We start from the raw sequence: 22,924 nt of genomic DNA on the forward strand, positions 1-22,924 counted from the left end.
TTTTGAGCCATATGCTTTGGGAGCAGCCCTCAGGTGGGGGATATGGATTCAACAATTTGGGCTCAACATGCAAGGCAGGAACATAACAGAGGGGAAGAAACAGCATACGCTGCTAGTATTAAATATCGGCTGTCTAGCATTAAGACTGTTCAACACCCTACCTAACAGATGGGCGATAGATGGCGCCAATGCAGCAAAATCAGCGCTGAACAAGTTCAAAACTGAACTGAACCCCGATTACGAACATTTTCAATTCTGCACGACCAGATAAAGGGCCAAGGAAACCATTGATGATTTCCACGCACAACTCAGGGAAATGGCAATAGGCTGCTAATTCCCAGAAGAAGATTTCGCCGTCCGCATGCAAATCATCAACGGTTTATCATCCGATAAGCTACGCAGGGCGGTGTTGTCAGAGAAGAACATTCCCCTGGACCGGATCGTGGCCATGGGAAGACTACAGGAACGCACAGATGACCAAGTAGCCGCCCAGGAAGATGCTGCAGTCATCAGAAAAAGAACAGTGAATGAATACACGATATCTGCCATTAACCCCACAAAGAACAACCACAAAGGGAAGAAGTCCAGGCAACCCGCCTGCACCATCCTATCTGATGGGACACCTACCAAAGTCGTTATAGACACCAGAACAATGCTGAATGTCATGCCCCTGCTAAAATTGTATAAGATTGAACCAAGCCCCCAACCCAAAGACAAACAAGTGCAACTCTTTGCATATGGATGCAAAAAGCTGCTACCAGTAGCAGGGTCATTCCGCTCCAACCTATCGCACAACGGAACAACATGTCAAGCCATTATATATGTGGTTGACGTAGGCCCAGAAACACTATTGAGCTGCCGCACCACCATGAAGCTGAGGCTCATGAAATTTGCATTCAGCATCGATACACCGAAATCTACAACCTCCTGACGAAGCTCAAAAAAGTGTTTCAAGGCATAGGATGCCTCAAAGGAACAGTCAAACTGCATATTGACCCAACAATCGAGTTCCTTTTCACATCGCGAGGCAGTGAAGAAAGAACTAGAAATACTAGAAGAACAAGGAACCATCGAGAGGACATCAGGTCCAACACTGTGGGTATCCCCCAAGCCGTTGCCCAGACACCACGGCATCTGAACACAGTAAGGATCTTATTGACATGCAGCAGCCCAATGTGGCCATAGGTCGTGAACGTCATGTGACTCCCACGATAGACAAGCTAATTGTAGATCTAACTGGAATTGTCTTCAGCAAACTAGACTTAAGCTATCACAAAATACGCCTGGCTCGAGAGTCACGCTGCATAACATTCTCATCCCACATAGGCCTCATGAGGTAAAAGAGATGAAACTTTGGAAAATCCTAAGCCGCAGAGGTATTTCAGAACGAGATACGGAAAGTGCTGAACAGCCTAGTGGGTACCACCAACATCAGTGACGATATCCTCGTCCACGGACCAACTATGGAAGAGTATCACGAACGGCTAGCCGCTGTCCTGCAATGCCTGGAAGAGCCTGGCCTCACCTTGCATGCAGAGAAGTGTGAGTTTGGCAGGAGCGAACTAAACATCTTCGGCTACGTGTTCAATGCAGAAGGTGTGTCACCCGATCCCGCCAAGGTGTCAGACATTAAGTAAGCCAAGGCCCCCACGTCAGCGTCAGAAGTCGGGAGCTTCATGGGAATGTGTACCTACTGCGCCAGGTTTATCCCAGACAGACCTAGCAACAATCGCAGCACCCCTGAGAAGGCTGACCCAAAAGGAAACCCTGTGGGGATGGTCCGAACACTACCAACATGCCTTCCAGCAAATCAAGGACTCCCTATCCTTGTTAAAAATTGTTTTTAGCCGGCCCAGTTGCTGCATGTATTCCTCTTGTCCTGCTGAAAATCGTTTTCAGCCTGCCCAGTTATTACATGTATTTCTCCTGTCCTGCTGAAAATCGAATTTAGTTGTGCCTTGTGGCTGCTTGTGTTCCTCACTAGCTGACACACATCCCTCGGTCTCGCCCCTCCTCCCTTGTGCCCTCCACCTCTCCCTTTCCCTACCCCTTACCTCCAAGTGCATCAGTGCTTCAGACTGGTAAGGGTCCCCCCTTCACTGAAGCCAACCATGTTGCTATCTATGTCTCCTATCCTCTCCAACTGCTTCACTATCTACTATCCTTCTCCTATCACCAAATCTGGCAGGAAGTAACTTAGGAAGGACACCCTGGCCTCCAACCCAGGCCTTCGTATTGCAGACACCTATGTCACAGCTTCCGCCAGAGAGACTATCACTGAGATCCTCTTCTTCGTTAACTCACCTGACCTATGGACTCGCTACATGGTCGGCTTTCTCTCTCCTATCACCTCTTCTCCCATTAATGGTGGTACTCGCTGGGAGCTTCTCCTTGACCTCTCCGCCATTTCCAGAGTCATCATTAATGTTTGTCTCAATGGAACCATCATGGTTCAGGGTCCTCAACCCAACCTTCTTTTCTTCGACATGCTCCTCCTTCGCCTCTCTATCCTCACCTGTCCCTCCATCCAGGCTCCCTTGCCTTCTGTGCCTTCCTCCCTCCTGCACAAGCACCCTTGCTTGCTGTGCTCTCTTCCTCCTCTGTACAGGCTCCCCTGCCTTGCGGTACTATCCCGGCTCCCTTGTCGGTCTTGGCTCCTTCGCCATCTTCCGCTATCCCCCTGGCCCTCTTGCCACCCTCTGCAGGGACCACTGTCCCCTGTTCCCCCCCTGAGGAAGACCCTCAAAGATGTCAAGCTGCTCCACATTGCCACTCTCAACACTTGCTCTATCGTCCAACACTTCACTGACATCTGCAACCTCCTCAAACTCATGGATCCTGATATGCTTGACATCACTGAGACTTGGTTCCAGAAGAGTTCCATCACAAGCTTTGACACACTGTTCCCTGTAGGCTACACAATCCTCTTTGTGCTCAGGCATAATAAGACAGGTGGTGGAGTGGTGCTTATCTTCCCAGAAGGGATACCTGTGTCCATCATCCCTATTCAGGCCTACTCCTCCTTCGAGTGCCTAGTTTGCAGACTCTCACTATCCCCAAAATCCTCTATCTTTATGGCTACCTTCTATCGGCCACCAGGTCAGGCCACTCTCTTCCTCTCAGAATGGGCTGACCTGGTCTCCTCCCTGCTCTCCTCCTACTCTTAACTCCTCCTGATGGGTGATCTGAACATCCATCTGGACCCTCCTGACTCTTCAGGTGCTTTCCGCAACCTTTGCGACTCTCTCGCCCTTTCTATCCTTCCTCTGCCCCATACACACCGCGGGCCACACCTTGAATGCTCTCATCTCTACTGACATCCCCCTCTCTTTTCCTCTCACTAATGCCCTCTCTTAGACCGACCACTCTCTTCTGTCTACACACCTTAAGCTCTCCTCTCCTCTTGCAGCAACACATCCGGCACAGCCACTGGGCTTCAAAGTCACCAGACCCATGAAAAAAGTGACAGTGGCTGCTTTTGCCTCCTCTTACTCTCCTCCACCCATTCCCTCGGCTGACTCCCACCCTGACACAGCCCTCGCTAACCTTAATCTCTCTATCTACAATACCCTTGACACTCGTGCCCCTGTCATGAGGGTCCGACTGAAGCCTTCCAAAAAGTGCAACTCTTGGTACGACTCCGACCCGGCTGCCCTTAAACGCAAGTGTAGGGCAGCTGGACGGAAATGGAATGCGTCGGGCTAACCATCTGACAAACTGGCCTGCTGCCTCCTTCAAAGGCATTATCGACTCTGCATCCTCACCAAGAAAAGAGTCTTTATTCAAGCCTGCATTTCCGCGACATCAAACAACAAGGCCAAACTCTGCAAAGTCTGCAAGGAGCTGGCCAATCCTGCAGCTGCCTCTTCTTCTGTCACACCCACCCAGGACCTTTGCTCGGCCCTGGCTGCACACTTCACCACAAAAGCCCAAGACATACTTTCCACCATCTCTTCCACACCACAGCATACACCAACAACGGAGCCTCCCTTGGCCCCTCTACACTTACCCTCTCTTCTCTCTCACACGTCACATCGGATGAGGTTACCAGACAGGTCCGATCTATGAAGGCTTCATCTAAACAATTGGACCACTGCCCCTCAAAAACCATTAAAGATGATAACGACTCCCTCGCCCAGCCTTGGTTGATCTCTGCACTCTCTCCTTCTCCACTGGAGTTTTCCCAACTGCACTGAAGCACTCCCTTGTGCACCCTCTGCTCAAAAAAACGTCTGCCCTATCTCCACCACTCCTTTCCTGGGCAAATTCCTAGAACTGACCCTACACACTGAATCTATTGGCTGCTTCCATGACCATCAATCTGTTTTTAGGGCATTCAGAGGCACGTAAACTGCTCTTCTGAACACCCATGAATACCTGCTCTCAAATCTTGACACTAACACCCCATCTATCCTCATTCTCCTTGACCTCTCCTCTGCCTTCGACACGGTTAACCACAACATCCTGATCGCACGTCTCCGTGACACCCTGCCTGGGAATTTCAGGTCAGGCTCTGGCGTGGTTAACCTCCTTCCTCTCCGACCGCCCATCCCAGGTGGAACGCTGAGCCTTTCACTCGGCTATCACTCTCTCAACCTGTGGCGTTCCCCAGGGATGTAACCTATCCCCCTGGTTCTTCAACGTCTATATGGCTGCCCTGTCACGGGAGATTGCCACCTTCACCTCCAACTTTCTGTGCTATGTGGGTGACACACAACTATCTTTCAGGCTACCCTCAGCCGCCTTCTCCTCCTCGCTCATATCTGACTGTCTATCCGCTATTCACTCATACATTGGGACCCCTGCTCCTGTTTTCCCACTTCCACTTTGGCCGACCTCCTTTGGCCTTGCACCTGCACCCAACTGCGAAGCAAGAAACCCTGGGGTCATCTTTGATTCCACTGTCTCCTTCTCCTCTCACATTTCAGACATCTCTAAAAAGTCTATCAGCTAAACCTCCTCAGAGGTACTCTACCCTTTCTCACTTTCCCCCAGAGGCTCACTGTCTCCAAAGCCCCGGTTCTCTCCAGGCTGGACTATTGCAACAGCCTCTTTCTCAACCTCCCTTCTTCTGCCCTGCACCCTCTGCAACTCATCCAAGACTTATTCTTGCCTCAAGCCCAGGTACCATGTCTCTCCAGCGCTGAAATCTCTCCACTGGCTCCCTGTGGCTGCAAGGATCAAATTTAAGGCCCTTTGCATTGTCCACAAGGCTTTTTGAGGCCTGGGACCCAACTACCTTCAACGCTGCTGACCTCAATTCTGTCCCTTATGAGCCCTCCGCTCATCTACCTCTAACCTTCTGCGAATGAGCCAGTTCTCCAAGCAGAGATTTGGAGGGAGATTCTTATCCTCAGCAGGTGCCTCCCTCTGGAATAGCCTCCCTGCCGCCCTACGTCTTGAGCCGGATCTCCTGAAATTCCAGAAACTCCTCAAGACCTTCCTCTTCTCCTCTTCCATCTCTATCCCTATACCCTGCTAACCTAGTTCTCTGTCCTTTCCCTCTCTCCCTCCTATTCCTTACAGCATGCTGACTGGCTGCCTGGTGTACCTCAGAGTCTCACTGGTCCCCGGCACCCCCGGCAGTCCTCTCTCGCACTTTCCTCAGGGCCCTACACCCCACCCACACTCAATGCACTGAGAAATTAACCAAAGAGAGTGGCTCTCTCTGCACTTATCCCAATCTCAACCGACCAGGCGCACTTGATCCTCCCCTCACTGTGACCCGCTGTGGACTTGCTCGATCCGTACGCACCACACCCGAGGATTATCTGTCTGTTTCTCCCCTGTCTTCACCCCTACTTGCACTGTTAATATTGCAGAATCGCTGTCAGGCCTATTTGCTATATCCCATATTGTTAAATGTGTTTTACGCGCTTACTCTGCCTGTGCAGACTATTATCATCTCAGATTCTCAAGGACACTGAGCAACTGTTTTCTTCCCTGCGTTCCCACCCTCCTTGATCGCTTTGAAACACTTTTCTGTGTATAGCCGATATATAAATAAATAATACCAGACCATAACACCTAAGAAGCACCACCAGCATGGCATTCTTCAACTCTAACCGTACCACAGAGCTACTAGTAGACACCAGTCCGGTAGGACTAGGGGCCGTGCTAACTCAAATCGACCAGGAAGGCACTGTGTACCCAGTCGCTTTTGCCAGTCGAGCCCTTATCAAAATGGAACAAAACTACACCCACATAGAAAAAGAAGCCTTAGCAAAATTGTGGGGATGTCAAGTCTACCTCCTGGGCCAACCGACGAAAGTATTCACAGATCACAAGCCCCTAATACCTATGTTCAAAGGCTCGCTACCCCGGCCCTCAACACACTTGGAGAAGTGGATGCGGCAGCTGCAACCATTCAATATCGAGGTATCGCGCAGAGCCGGTGCAGACAACGCAGCGGATTACCTGTCTCGCAACCCCCGCCCAGCCACCACACAAGAGAAACAACATGCCATCGAAAGAGAACAACACATGTGTCAGGTGACAGACTGCGCAAAACCAACGGCGATGACACTACAAGAAATAGCGGAAGAAACAGTGACAGATGATTGCCTACAACACACGGAACACAGTATTCAGTGGTGTGACTAGAGGAACTTCCTATCTGCAGTAGCACATCGCACCACAGCAACACAAGAGAAGTTACACGCCCTATCTGGAATCAGACATGAGCTCACAGTATCTGATGAAGGAGTCATCTTAAAAGGACAACGGATTATGCTACCGGAGGCGCTAGAGGAGAGAGTCCTAAGAATATCGCATGAGGGACACCAAGGCATTGTGAAAACCCAGGCATACCTGAAGTCCAGAGTATAGATGCTGAAAATACAAAACAGAGTAACAGAGCTGATAGAAACCTGTGCCGCGTGCCAGTCCGTGAGAAGATAAATGACACCTGAGCCAATCATAAGCGCACCCAGAAGCAACACAAGGTGGGAGTCACTCAGTGTTGACTTTTGTACCATTTCCCGAGAAGGGTACCTGTTTGTCCTGATCAATGAATTTAGCAGATACCCAGAAGTCGAGCATATCAAATCCACTGACGCAACATCAGTTATAACAGCACTAGAAAAGTGTTCGCCATACATGGCATACCGCAAAAAGTGAAGAGTGATGCAACATCAGTTATAACAGCACTAGAAAAGTGTTCGCCATACATGGCATACCGCAAAAAGTGAAGAGTGACAACGGGGCCCCATTTGCCAGCCACAAATTGAAACAATTCCAGACCAGCCTTAACATCAAACAGCGAAGGATTACCCCATGCTGGTCACAGGCGACCGGAGACTCAGACAGTTTCATGGTGTCCCTCAACAAGATGATAAGGATTGCAAAAGACGAACGACAACCATGGGTGCCGGCTGTATACCATTTTCTTTGTCCCACAGACATACCCTGCACACCTCCACAAGGGTCAGGCCGACGGCACTAATGTTTGGAGTGCCTATCCAGGCAGAGCTACCACTACACCCAGATAGTCCCAGAAGCAGACATCCCGATCATTGAAGAAAGGATAGAACAACGGAAAGACAAAGAGAGCAAAGCCAGTCTGGCGCAGCACAGAGAACTACATGCAGGAGACACAGTGTTGGTGAAGAACTGGGCGCCTCCAAAGAAGATGACGCTGTCCTATGAATCATGCCCCTGGATGGTACTTAATTCCAACCACAGCATGGTGACCATCACCAGAGGACAGGAAGTGGTAACAGGGAACATATCACACTTCTGTAAGGTGCCCCCGACGTTATGGAAAGAAAAATCCAACCCAGAAGGTGAGGGAAGGGACCCAACAATAAACCCGGTGGACAGCTAGGAGCTAGGACACCACGTCCCTGCAAGGGGAGACAACTAAGTCACCAAGCCCCAGTAATGATCAAAATCTAAGCCAAAGTGAAATAGACCCTCCAGGAATGGCGAATACCAAGTACGGACTTTGAGAAAAACTCCAACCGTCGACCCAACTGCGGGGATACGTCTTACACATAATCTACCACTGAAGACAGGTGAGCACGTCCAGCAAGTTAAGTGGCGGCAGATGTCTTCAGCGGATGATAAGACATTTGTGTTCAAAAGATCCAAGTTTGGGAGGAATGTGGTGTACACAAATATCCCGAGTCACGTGAGCGAGAGAGAGCCCACCTCACGTGACAAGGGATTGTTGAGAGATAATAAAGCAGGGGTGCCCGGAAAGGGAGGAGCCCATTGTGACATAGTCTGGATGTATCTTCTTTTCGCCGAGCTCTGTGGGAGAAAGTGTATGTGCGTGTGTGTTGCCGCCCACCCGACCTCCATGTATGCAGCATGAGGTTGGCATCATATTATCACATCCACCTCTGTCTTTTCGCTTTACTTTCAGGATGTCTACAATGGTTATTTTGTCATTGTCGCTTACTTGGGGTTCTTTTTGCCAATGGGGTGCTGGTGGGTATCTGATGTCTCTATTTCTGAGGCTTCTGAGGTGCTCTCCATTTCGTATTCTTTGTGCTGCCGATATACATTTTGTTGTATACTCAAAATACTGCATAAATTACGAACGTGCAGTTTTCAATTGATGAACTGGTTAATGCTAATCTCTTTCTTTTGTTACCATTGCATGTACTGTATCTATTTTATGCTGATTGATAATGCAAGGTACAGATTCTAACAGTAATTCAGAACTGTACCGTCGTATACGGTATTATGCTGCAAAATATGATTTAGCTTGCCAGAGGAAGCTTCAGCCGAGCGAAACACTTGTAGGCCGATAGGCAATCAGGCAGACAATGTGAAACTCAGAAAGCTCACCAGGAGCAGAAAAGGAAGGTCTGTTAAAAGTTGTTTATTTACAATAAACATGTAATCACATTTTGCATGGAGAGGCCCATGATTTATCTACAGATTGCAACACACTTGTTTAGCTAAAAGTATGCCACGGGTAATTTGTCAACATTGCAGATAGTGCAGCATCTTGAGAACATAAACTTCCCCCCAAAAATGTCACAGGCTCAGAAGCAAGGCTTATCCTTATTACCTCAACTGCATATTCCTAACTGTCGGAGCGAAAGAGGCATAGTGAATTCTACGCATTTTGGGAAAAAAAAGGTTTCTGACCACTAGGTCTTTGTGAAGGTTGTAAAAAAAATAGGCTTTTAGGGTCTTTGATCCAAACCTGGGACAAGCATATACGTGTTGCCGTTATGATCCACAACAAGTAACCTGGCAGTACCCCAGTTTGTTAATTTGTTAATTTGGTGGTAAATCCGCTGAAACTTCCAAGTGGTACTGTTAGTGCCCATTTTTGTAGCCCATTGGACTCGATAGGAATTGTGCAAATTTACTGGGATCGATCATTTCGGTGCAGTTAATCCATCGATCTTTTGCACTGGATTGGATGATTTACCTCCAACATTAACTTCAAGGCCAAACTACTAGTTTGGCAGTGCGGTAAAAACAGCAGTTATTCTGTTGCTGCCAAAAGAACGTAGTGATAACGGAATTACCACCACTTTCTTACCACCCCGCAAAACTTGTAAGGAGGTCCAAGTATGAGGGCGTTTGTCATAAAGGGACTTGTAGTGGTTGTCTACAACCTAAATTGCTATACGTCTTTTTCTAGTGCCCATGTAAAGCTGTAACACTTGCTCAACCTGGGGGCATCTTGTGCTCGAAAATCGGAATTCCAATGACGATGCAAAAAGAACATGTTAATTCCCCCAGACATCAAGTTGAAACAGTTCACTCCAACAAATTGCAGGAAAAAAACCTTGCAATAAATTCTTAACAAAACATTCATTTCTTTAAATCTTTTGGGGTAGATGGTACAAACAACATGTTGTAGGTCACCTGAAGTCTATGGTCTGCACAGAAAAAGCCCAATTCATTAGCAGGTTCATACTCAAGAAGTTCCTTTTGCATAGTATCCTGCAAAATGTGCAATGTGAGGCTCTCTTGCATGACATTCTCTACAGAACAACCGATTCACACTTGAGCCATTTTCCAAGACGCAGCTAACCCCTAATCTTTGGTTTTGTTTCAGAGCCAGGAAGCTCAGGTCCTGAAACAGCTGGCAGAGAAACGGGAGCATGAGAGGGAGGTGCTGCACAAAGCCATTGAGGACAACAACAACTTCAGCCGGATGGCGGAGGAGAAGCTTAACTATAAGATGGAACTGAGCAAAGAGAAACGCGATGCCCACATTGCTGCTCTGAGGGAACGACTGCGTGACAAGGCAAGATTAGCATCTCTACTACTTTTCCCAACCTGTTCCTAAACGCCCAGCACACTCCCATTGGCTATGCTTTTAGGTCGAACTCTGTTGACATGCCATTTTGGACCACCCATCACTTACAATGGGCACAGACGTCTTCAAAGTCAGTCTGGCGATTCTGGCTGCCTTCTGGTTTGCAGACTAGCAAAGGGACAGAAATGGCCTGCCTGTTGCTCCATCACTGCCTTTTGCTGTAATCGTATGAGTGATAGAGTTTTTCAGTTTTAGCATTCATGTACATTCATAGTTTGGTGGTATCCCGCTGGTAATTCTGGCAGGATGCCACCAAAGCGGAATTAGCATTCCTGCCGCCTGATATCCCGGTATAACCGGAATATTACGTGCGGCGGGAATGCCGGTAACTGCCCATTCCATGGAGTCACATAGGGCTCCATGGAGTTAATTGCAGCATTTTTCTTGCTGGCGGGGCCCGGGTCTGATCTACCAGCATGTCAGGTCTGGAGGTAGATCCATTGCCCCCACTGTCAAACTTGTGTTTCTCTGGTCTGGTAAAAAAAAGTCGGTGCTGGAATTACCAGACCGGGGAACATGTAATGACCCCCTCATGGTAAAATGTTAAGGGTAGGATCTCTAACAATCCATTTGATCTTTTTATTCATATGTTATTCAACTGCACACCCACTCCTCCCTCACTAGTTGGAAATAAATTGCAATGAGTTTTTCTAAAGCACATTAGGTGGCTTTTGCTTAGGCACCACACATTCAACTCATGCAGTGACACAGCCCAATGAAGCAAGTGAAATGTACTCTAAAAAAACCTGCACCAAGTATATGGGATCCAAAGGCATGGGTCCATTCTCAATAGGCCTTGTGCAAGGATGACCTCTCCATTTGTAAAAGTATTTTTTTTTAAGTGGCAAACTGCATTGACTTTGGTAGTCCTCTGTCACAGTGGGCTGCCGGATAATAGTACTCTGTGAAATAAATCACGTTGGCCATAATGATACACTACTTTTATGGAGTTCTTGATAGTAAATTAATGTCCTCAAATGTACTTAATAGGAGTGTCCCAAGAGGAGGCACCTACTGAAAAAAGGGTCTGCATTTTAGTACTTTACTGAATGGAAGACAACGGATTTCCACTCCTCTAGAATGTTTATCGTTAGCTTCTCCATCATATTCATATCCTGAATGTAATCCTCGCAGGCATAGGTATTAAGGAGTGTAAGGAGGATAGGATAGAAGAAATAACACAGCATTTTTTAAAAAAGGTTCTTTATGTAAGTGTATGTGTTTTTTACTGTATTCACTGGATTTACCTGAGTGTACCAAAGTGTCCTCACTGTGGTGTTCACGTGGAACCTTCAAAGAATGACGAAATTGGGCAGGTCTCTGAACTATGGAATGGACTTACCTGTCAGAAGGAGAACGTTGAGAAATATCCATTTGTGTGGAAGGTTGGGAGCAAAAAGGAAAGGGAGAATATGTACTGCCTGTAGGGCCGTGGCATTGAGTGCCCCCCATGGTTCAAGTGATCCTGTGAGCCAGGCTGTTTATGCCAGTGGTAGCCCAGTAGTATCCACAGCCCGGGGTGCATATCAGTAGCCTACATGGCCTGGGAAGGTGTCAGCCAGCCCGGGGGCCAGACTGAGCGGGCCCGAAAGAAGTTGTAAATCCCAGCTCGCATATAGACGGTGGCCCGGGGTGAAGATGCGCCCTCAACCCAGTAAATAAAGAGGCCCCAAGCAAGGCGGCATTGCCTGAACCGGTGGGCCGGAGAAGATCAAAGCCTCAGGGCTGCGCACATGTGGCGGCCCGGGTGAAGGAGTTATTGCCAGTCCGGAGAAACCCGCCCACCCCGGGGCCAGACAGTACGGGTGGTGAAGATTCTTGTACCTCGCCAGCCCAGGCGGCATGTGTGGGCCGCCCAGCACCAACTGGGGGCTTGTGGTATCTCTGCCCTACAAGGGGCAAGACGGGGAGGGCAGCAACATAACCAATACAGAGTCCCTGGCTGCAGCATCCAACCTGGCCGTGGAACGTCGGGGAAGTGAGACAGGATCTTAGGTGGCTCTGCTCAGGTTGGCTGGACCCGCATGGAGCCAAGCAGAGGACTTGCTTGCTGGGGCTTACACACAGGGCAAGCACCTCGCAACGGGGAATGCACAGCCTTTTCACACCCACTAGGAATTGGGCTAACATAGGCCTGGAGTCAGATCTTTACACCGCCATGGAGGAATATGGGGTGCTGTAGCCCCGGAAATGAAATAGGCACCACTGTAGAGAAAAGGGCTGAGAAAAGTCCTTCCCTGCCCTGGGGTGAAGGAATGTGTGTTCACGGGCCAGCAGGCAGGGCTGGAAACAACCTGGCTACACTCGGATCTCGGACACAGATAAAAATGATGATACATAACAAGTCATCTTTTAAACTTGCATTCTACTATATATTTCTTTAAACAAACACAGGAGAATACTTACATGGGGTAATGTGACTGCTACTTTACAATACACAGCCAAGAGAGCACCCACAATACTCTGCACCAGCCTGGCCATCTCAGTTCTATTCTTTGCTCACCGTAAGGACTCTTTGCTCACCATAAGGACACCGTTTTAACTTCAACATGTTTTATTTCCAAACACCTAATTTGATTTCTATGATTCTAGACCTTGTCCTCGTATTGAGTTTGTTTCTCTGCTTATAGTTTGATTAGTGTTTCTGCCTTTGAATTTGTAGCAACGGTTTGTGGCAGGATTCTGTCTGAATTCCGGAACATTCCCTCCTCTTTTCCCTTCTGTCCTCAAGAACTCTCTATTTAAGACATGCTCCAATTTTGGTGGCAGGATAGGAAAGGAAAACAGGAATTTAAAATAAAACCATATTCATCTCAAATGGTCAGAATATTGAAGAGCACCAGCATTGCAGTGTGGTGCATTATAGGACATTAAAGAAAAAGAAGAGACAAGGTTTTGCTATTAGCAATTGGTCATGCTGATTAGGAAACCTAGCTCAGGACTGTGCTATTAAGTGCCTCAGATAAGACTGCTGGAAGAAAGCTTTCATGTAACAGGGAGAATACTTAGCATCTACAAAAGATACCTTCGGATGATGCTCCTGCACAAGCAGGTTCTGCTGAGTATTGTGGCGAATCAGAAGAAGGAGTCGGACTAATGACTGACATGTTTAAGCTTGTTTATTTCAAATCAAAATGTAAACGCCTATCTAGCCCTATCGCTATGAGGGAGGTGCCCTGCTTAACAAACTACGGCTGATGGTGCTGAAAAATAAAACAGTCCTTGGTCCAAATCCTAACTTCTAGCTGGCCCTACCACTTAGAGAAATGTAACAGCATGAAGAAGACAGGAGCAATAACCTCTGTCTGTGGCTTCTGCCTGGTCCAATCACTTGGATCTCTTAACCATTTGATTCATAAATTCATCAGTGTCACAAAACACAGTTCACAATCTCTCTACAGGTTCTGTAGGTCAAATCTCAGTTCTTTATAATTCTCTCTCTCGCTCCAGGACTTCCCAATTAGTCAGGACGCCAGCCTTCCAGCGTTCGCTTAGCGATTCATTCGCACTCCACTCCACTGCTGGCTCAACGGTCTAGCATGGCTCCGACCCTCCAGGAAGTCTTCTCGTCAGAGGCATGCCTCTGCGTAGGAGTCACTCTCTTTGATTCAAAGTTCCTCTTGGTTTTATGTACGTCATCTGAAACAAAAGGAGTGTGTCTTTCCACTTTGACTGTGGAGTTCAGGTGAGATCCAGCATTACCTGAAATCCAAGAGATGGATGGAATGTCAGTACTTAGTGGATTCCAAATAGAAGGACCAGAAAACAAGCCTTCTCTACCTACACCCCAAGACTACAGTACCTCCTCCCTGTCAGCATCAGACTCACCCCAATGCCCCTACAATTCAGAAAAGAACTCAAGACCCACCTCCACAAGGAATTTCTCCTTCTCAACACCAAGGCCATCACGTTGCCCCTGCACCATCGGACTCGCCAGACGCCGTCCGCCCCTCTCCTTCCAGCCATCCTGTACAGCTGTACCCCCCCTCTGTACCCCTCAGTTTCCTACCCCTCGCTGTATATTGTAATGCTGCAAATGCATTGGAGGCACAGGGAATCCTCGCTCTTGTCCTATACCTCCTTATTCCATGTGTTTGTCTTATTTCCTGCACAGGAGTCCAGTTTGGACCCCTGGCAGTGCAGCTCTTCAATTTGTTCTTGGTGGACAAAGACTCATGGGATACCCTTAGGGCACCCATGGGTAGGGGCACAACCCTGTACCCAGAGTGTATGTCTTTTGGCACATCTGTGTTTCCCACAGAGCAGGGTATGGGCTAGTGGCAGCTACATGCTGATGTGACAGTGGCTCTAGGTAGCCTCCATTTTTGGGAACAGGCACTACCATAGGAATCAATGGATTCCTCCACAAAGGCAAGATGGTGGCCTCTTGGTTTCTTTTTCCTTACCCCCTTGTTTCTCAAAGCCCTGAGAAGTCCTGGCTCTGTTCCCTTGCCCTGAATGGTTGTTGGCTGGAAGGACCATATATGGCTCTGGGGCTGGCTCCAGTCAGACAGGCTGGAGCCTTCCCAGGGGCTGCTTGTTGTGTGTACACCCTTGGGGTGAAGCTTACCTGAATGGAGAGAGTGGTCAATATGCATTCTGTGTTGTGAGTGTCTGGTTTTGATTGTGTGACACAATGCCTGAGCCAGCCCTGACTGAAACTGGAATGAATGCAGTGTGGTGGATTGAAAGGCTGGGGAGTAGCCCCCAATCCACATTCTGTGTTGTGGGTGCCTGGTATCTGTCATGATCTCTGCTTCCAAAAGGTCAGGGTTTTCCCAACTCCCTTGGAAGCAGATCCATAACCCAGGTTCCGAGTGCCAACCAGTCCCAATTGGGACCTTTTGGACCCAGTCCTGGCGCCAGTGGCACCAGGCTCATAAATATGCCCAGTCCCAGCGCTGGAAGCGCCGGGCTCATAATGCTTGGGTGGACTTACCTGCAGCAGACCATGCTGCTTACTTGCCTGCCAGTTGAGCCTCTGATCCTCTTCTGTTTGGAACTACTTTTCCTGTTGGGTGGGGCAGGAGCCACTCCCTAGATTCAGAACACTGGAACTCTTCTGGAAAGCAGGAACTCTTTTCTTACCTAGGCGTGGCTGTGGAAGGAGACACCTAAGCACTACAGGAGGCTATTTATTCCACACCCGATGGATGAATCTTGCTTTGCGTTATTCTGCATCCTCTGCAGCAGAACGCTCATTGTGTCTTCTGCATCTGATCCTGGGCCTAAGGAAAAAGGCTTACCATCCTGAATCCAGTCTTCAGCAACACCTATAAAGACAAGAAAGAACAGGTTAGCATTACGGTCTTCAGTGACAGCTCTTCACTTACCTGGTCCATCGGCTGTCACCAACGCCTCGCGCTGCATTCCGGCATCTGAAAGACAAAGGCTTACCTACTCTTCGTGCGCGCCGGAGGTCTTCACACTGCATTCCGGCATCTGAAAGACAAAAGCTTACCAACTCTTCGCACGCTCCGGAGGCCTTCGGCGCTGCATCACGCATCTGAAAGACAAAACAAGGTGCGTTTAAAGACATTGGGGAACTTTAATACTCACGTGCCATTACTCCTTTCCACATCTAACCCAGTGGGTATTCCGGCACCCTGCAGCCACTCCGAACTTGTACCTGCAAAATAAAAAGACAGTTAGAGCGCATCGTGAAGCAGGCAACAAGCGCTTACTTACGTGCTTCCAGGCGCTTCTATTCATCACACGGGCTCCATCTTCAACTCACTTCAGCCCGTCATCCGCCATCGCCGGAACCCTGCAAAACAAGAAACATCATTACTAAAGGCTTTAAAGACATTAGAATTACTCGAAACTTACCGTTCGTGCAGTAAACGACAGACAGCAGTCCTCTGAAGTCAAGAGGCCTGCTCCCCTTATCCAGTGAAGAAACTCGTTACAGCACCCTGCCCCGAGGCAGATGGAGAGCACGGCGTTCACTTACCTAAGGTGAGATCGTTAACCTTTGGGGTTCTACAGGAGAAGAGAAAGGGAAGAAGAGAGAGACATTCAATAACCCAGTTCCTTAATCCCATATTTTCTATCTGCAGACATCTTACCCTTCAAGTCAGACATACAGTGCACAGAGGTCCAGCCCAAAGAGCCAGCCGTGTGTTACACATCACCTTTGAAGATACGGTATACGCCCAGTCAAGACCGGCGCCTATACGGGAATCAGGTGAGCGTTACAGAACGCAAAGCCTACCACAAAACTCCCGTCCAGGCGCTATGGAAACCTCGGATACCGACCAGCTAGCCCAGTTACTTGGGGAACTAAGGGCAGAAGTGCATGCAGCCCATCAGGAAACGAACGCTCTAAGAAGGGAACTGATTATTTCCAAGGAGCGAACAGATGATCTCGCTAGACAATTGCTACAGTCACAAGCCGGACAGACCCCGTTACCCGCATCAGGGGGAAATCTCCTTCTACATCCTCTATGAATCCAGTGCAGATCAACCTACCTGGGTATGTACCTCTGGCTCCGCCCGAACGATTTTCTGGTGACCCAAAGAGATTTGCAGTATTTATCAATCAGTGCTGGTTGCATTTCTTATGCCGGCCAGCAGCCTTTCCAACTGATCAAGCTAAAGTAGCTTTCGTGCTTTCGTACCTTAGTGGCAATGCGGCAGACTGGTCGATCCCTCTAGTAAATCAAGATGATCCGGTCCTCCATGATTTTCAAGCTTTTCAGCTCAGTATGGAAAAACTGTTCGCAAGACATTCACAGGGGCAGGCCTTGGACAATGAGCTTCTTTCGTTGCGACAAGGTAATCAAGACCTTTTGGCTTATATTGCGTCTTTCAACAGACTGATAGTGGAAACTCAATGGCCTGAGGACAAAAGGATTACGCTGTTTTATAGAGGTCTACGTGGAGAGCTCAAAGATGTGTTAGCCCAAGTAGTGAATCCCCCACAAGATTGTTCGGACTATATAGACTTAGTCGTTCAAATAGATCACAGACTGCAGAACAGGAAGTCCGATCGTTCCAAGTTTGATGCTCGAGTATTTTCCAAACCGCCAACTCCTTCCAAAGGAGTAGACTCCGGGGAACCCATGCAAATAGGGGGTCTGAAAGGTCCTCTAACACAAAAGGAGCGGGAAAGGAGAAAACAGTTGCAATTATGCCTCTATTGCGGAAACTCAGGGCACTTTCTTCGAGACTGTCCGGTGAAACCTGCCAAGAAGGCAGTAGGAGCTGCAGTTACCAAAGTTACAAACTTTGAGCAGGGAAACGACCTCGCCCGACAAGAATAGAGGTCCTCTTGCCGAGCGTGAAAACCAGTTCCGTGACCTTGCATTTCGTGATACCTATGGTCCTCATTAGCCCTGATAATCCGGATCGATTACATGCAATTGAAGCTTACGTCGACAGCGGTGCCATCGGCAATTATGTGGATCATGAAATGGTTTTGAGGATGAATCTAACTCTTTGTCCCAAGGCTGTAAAGGACGTCATTACTACGGTGGATGGTACGGAGATAGCCTCCGGGCCAGTAACGCATACCACTCAAGAGGTGACGCTAGTAAGTCAAGATGGACACCATGAGAAGATCGTGTTCGATGTGATCAAGGCCCCTCAGTTTCAGATTATTCTAGGAATACCTTGGTTAGAGAAACACAATCCTCTGATCGATTGGCGAGCAAGAACGGTCCAGTTTCCAGAATGTGTCTCTACTCGTCACCCTCCACCTGGTGTTGCACTGGCAGCAATTTCTTCAGAGACTCCCCAGTTACCTCCCGAATACCAAGATGTTTTCCGGAAGGATCAGGCTAACTCTCTACCTCCTCATAGGTCTTATGACTGCCAGATAGACCTGATACCTGGATCTACTCCTCCTTGTAGTAGAATTTATGCCCTCACCGAGCCTGAGAACCTTCACCTTCGACAATACCTGGATCAATACCTGGCAAATGGGTTTATTCGTCCTTCCAAGTCCCCTGCTTCTTCAGCTTTGTTCTTCGTTCCAAAAAAGGAAGGAGACCTTAGAACTTGTATAGATTATCGCTCCCGGAACCAGATCACTGTTAAGAATAGATATCCGTTACCTTTGATCCCTGAACTCCTGGACCAAGTCAGAAAAGCATGCATATATACAAAGCTGGATCTTAGAGGAGCGTACCATTTGGTACGAGTAAAAGAGGGCGATGAATGGAAGACGGCCTTCCGCACCAAGTATGGGCTATTTGAATATCAGGTCATGCCCTTCGGACTTTGCAATGCCCCGGCCGCCTTTCAATATTTTATGAACGATGTCCTCAGAGAGCTCATAGATGTGTGTGTTGTTGTTTACATTGACGACATCCTTGTTTATTCTTCATCGGAATCTGAACATCGGAAACACGTGAAAATGGTCCTCGAAAGATTGCGTCAACACAAACTTTTCGCTAAGTTGGAAAAATGTGTTTTCAACGTGACTGAAGTTGAATTCTTGGGATTCATATTATCACCTGGCGGAGTGCGTATGGATTCAAAGAAGGTCGATGCAGTTCTCAAATGGCCATCACCATCCTCCGTAAAAGGTGTGCAAAGTATGTTAGGCTTCGCTAACTTTTACCGCAGGTTTATCCCCGAATTCTCTCGAATAGTCCAGCCCATCACTGCCTTGTTAAAGAAAAACAAACGTTTTGAATGGTCTACCGAGGCGGAACAAGCTTTCCAGGATTTGAAGACTAAATTTATCTCTGCACCAATCTTAAAACACCCTCGCCCCGAACTCCCCTACATCGTGGAAACTGATGCTTCAAGCCTTGCCATGGGGGCAGTTCTATCACAAAAGGACCCGTTAACCAATCAGTTGCATCCCGTGGCATTTTGGTCCCGCAAATTCTCGCCTCCTGAAATCAATTACACGATTACTGACAAGGAACTTCTGGCTATCAAGTCTGCCTTTAAGGCTTGGCGGCATTATCTGCTGGGGGCCCGACACACCGTTACTGTGATTACGGATCACCGAAACCTGCAATATTTGAAAACCGCAAAAGCCCAATCCTCTAGACAACTCCGTTGGGCATTATTCTTTGCCGAGTTTGACTTCATAATTACCTATCGACCTGGTACAAAGAACGGTAAAGCTGATGCCCTTTCTCGGATGGGAGTGGAAGAACACTTGATCAACCCTAAACCTGTACCAATCATTCCCGAACAAAGAATTCTGGGTGTAATCGCCACAGAATCCATAGAGGAAGTTAAAGATAAAGCCAGGCAACTTGTAACTCCAGCAGACATACAGAATTGGCATCTGCAGGGAAAGGACTTTGCAGTAAAGGACAACTTATTGTATTTCCAAGAACGATTATACCTACCCAGCACAGATTTACAGAAAAAAGTAATCTCTTGTTATCACGATTCTTTAATGGAAGGACATCCCGGTATGGCCAAGACATCAGAAAAGATCAAGCGCTACTTCTGGTGGCCGTCTTGGAAAAAAGATATCAGAGACTTTATAATGTCCTGTGGAGTATGCGCCCAAAACAAGAGTCAAAAGGAAAGACCAGCAGGCCTCTTACGCCCTTTTGACATCCCACCTCGCCCTTGGCATACGCTTTCTATGGACTTCATCACCGATCTACCTCCATGCTCCGGATACAATACGATTCTAGTAATCGTGGACTTATTCTCCAAGATGGCGCACTTCATTCCGCTCAAAGGCTTGCCAACAGCAGCAACTCTGGCCCGAGAATTTCTCGAAAACATCGTCCGACTGCACGGTCTTCCTTCGGTTCTAATTTCGGATCGAGGTAGTCAATTTATTTCTCATTTTTGGCAAAGTTGCTGTCGGTCGGCTCAAATTGATGTGAGACTATCGACCAGTCACCACCCTCAGACCGACGGACAAACCGAGAGGACCAATCAAACTCTGGAACAGTATTTACGCTGCATGCTGCAACAAACTGAAAAAACTTGGAAAGACATCCTTTGGATAGCCGAATATGCCTACAATAACTCTGTCCATTCGGGAACTGGGAAAACCCTGTTTTTTCTTTTGTACGGCAGTCACCCTCGAACCTCGGAGTTGGATCCCCTCCAAGATCTTGAAACACCAGCAGTAGACTACCTGCATTCTACAATCACCCAAGCCTTTAAGGAAGCTGTTTCTCACCTTCAAAGGGCTAAAGAACAATACAAGAAAGGAGCAGATCAACATCGGAAGGAAGCCCCTCAATATCAAGTAGGGGATCAAGTCTGGTTATCCACCAAATATCTACCTCTAAAAGGGCCACGCACATTCAACCCAAGATACCTTGGTCCCTATTCCATCACTACCATAGTAAACCCAGTAGCGGTCGAGTTGGACTTGCCCACGCACATGAAGATACATCCGGTCTTCCACGTCTCTCTATTAAAACCCGTGCAACCTCAAACCCGACTAACTAAATCTCCAAAACCTATCCTAGTTGATGGAGAACTCGAGTTTGAAGTCAAAAGCATTCTGGACTCCAAGATCTCCAAATCTAAACTATTTTACCTAATTGACTGGAAAGGCTACGGCCCCCAAGAGAGATCCTGGGAACCTTCTGAATATGTCCACGCTCCTCGCCTAATCAAAAGATTTCACCGAACATTTCCTGACAAGCCAAAACCCCCGGAGGAGCCCGGTTTGGGAGGGGCCTTGAGGGGGGGTACTGTCATGATCTCTGCTTCCAAAAGGTCAGGGTTTTCCCAACTCCCTTGGAAGCAGATCCATAACCCAGGTTCCGAGTGCCAACCAGTCCCAATTGGGACCTTTTGGACCCAGTCCTGGCGCCAGTGGCACCAGGCTCATAAATATGCCCAGTCCCAGCGCTGGAAGCGCCGGGCTCATAATGCTTGGGTGGACTTACCTGCAGCAGACCATGCTGCTTACTTGCCTGCCAGTTGAGCCTCTGATCCTCTTCTGTTTGGAACTACTTTTCGTGTTGGCAGGAGCCACTCCCTAGATTCAGAACACTGGAACTCTTCTGGAAAGCAGGAACTCTTTTCTTACCTAGGCGTGGCTGTGGAAGGAGACACCTAAGCACTACAGGAGGCTATTTAAACCACACCCGATGGATGAATCTTGCTTTGCGTTATTCTGCATCCTCTGCAGCAGAACGCTCATCGTGTCTTCTGCATCTGATCCTGGGCCTAAGGAAAAAGGCTTACCATCCTGAATCCAGTCTTCAGCAACACCTATAAAGACAAGAAAGAACAGGTTAGCATTACGGTCTTCAGTGACAGCTCTTCACTTACCCGGGCCATCGGCTGTCACCAACGCCTCGCGCTGCATTCCGGCATCTGAAAGACAAAGGCTTACCTACTCTTCGTGCGCGCCGGAGGTCTTCACACTGCATTCCGGCATCTGAAAGACAAAAGCTTACCAACTCTTCGCACGCTCCGGAGGCCTTCGGCGCTGCATCCCGCATCTGAAAGACAAAACAAGGTGCGTTTAAAGAAATTGGGGAATTTTAATACTCACGTGCCATTACTCCTTTCCACATCTAACCCAGTGGGTATTCCGGCACCCTGCAGCCGCTCCGAACTTGTACCTGCAAAATAAAAAGACAGTTAGAGCGCATCGTGAAGCAGGCAACAAGCGCTTACTTACGTGCTTCCAGGCGCTTCTATTCATCACACGGGCTCCATCTTCAACTCACTTCAGCCCGTCATCCGCCATCGCCGGAACCCTGCAAAACAAGAAACATCATTACTAAAGACTTTAAAGACATTAGAATTACTCGAAACTTACCGTTCGTGCAGTAAACGACGGACAGCAGTCATCTGAAGTCAAGAGGCCTGCTCCCCTTATCCAGTGAAGAAACTGGTTACAGCACCCTGCCCCGAGGCAGATGGAGAGCACGGCGTTCACTTACCTAAGGTGAGAGCGTTAACCTTTGGGGTTCTACCGGAGAAGAGAAAGGGAAGAAGAGAGAGACATTCAATAACCCAGTTCCTTAATCCCATATTTTCTATCTGCAGACATCTTACCCTTCAAGTCAGACATACAGTGCACAGAGGTCCAGCCCAAAGAGCCAGCCGTGTGTTACACATCACCTTTGAAGATACGGTATACGCCCAGTCAAGACCGGCGCCTCTACGGGAATCAGGTGAGCGTTACAGTTTCTGGTGAATAGCCTGAATGCCTGTGACCCTGCCTGGGTGCTGCATGCATGAATGCACTTGTATGTGATTGGCTGGCTGAACCTGACTCAGCCTGAGTTAATGGGGAGTGTTTTTGTATGACAGGGGGCCTCACACTCACCTCCTTGTCAGAAGCTGAAACACGAAACCTGAAGCAGAAGCTGTAGTCATCTTAAGATTGCATCCTGGAATCCAGCTGGAGGAAGAAGTCTGCAGCTGCATCTCTTCATCTAATCCGAAAGCTGCCATGCTGATTTAAGGACTGAACCAGAGAGGACCTGGATAGGCGACCTCTTCCTGTAACTACGGGGGGACATCATGCAACTGCTGCTCTTCAACCGAAGTGTCCTGGAAGCCAGTTCTGTGTGCCTGCCATCCGGAGAAGGGATCTTTGAGTGCCTGAAACTCCTGAAGCCAAGAAGTTCATCTATGGCTCCAAGGGTTATGCTGGAAGCCAAGTTGCTGTGCATTACCCAGAAGAGGGGGTACCCTGGCATAGCACTGCCTGACATCCGAGCTGTGAAT

The 22,924-nt window shown here is 48.3% G+C and overlaps 1 protein-coding gene across 1 annotated transcript in view; it reads left to right on the forward strand.

Annotated features, from left to right (window-relative positions):
- Window positions 1–22,924, forward strand: part of STMN3 (stathmin 3) — a 240,715-nt gene that overhangs the window by 153,426 nt on the left and 64,365 nt on the right. The window contains exon 4 of the mRNA XM_069650897.1: window positions 10,028–10,219. Within this exon, the coding sequence (XP_069506998.1) occupies window positions 10,028–10,219 (192 nt within the window). The remainder of the gene's footprint in view (window positions 1–10,027; window positions 10,220–22,924) is intronic.

Source organism: Ambystoma mexicanum, chromosome 3p, assembly GCF_040938575.1.
Source record: "Ambystoma mexicanum isolate Mex_15411 chromosome 3p, UKY_AmexF1_1, whole genome shotgun sequence".
NCBI lineage: Eukaryota > Metazoa > Chordata > Amphibia > Caudata > Ambystomatidae > Ambystoma > Ambystoma mexicanum.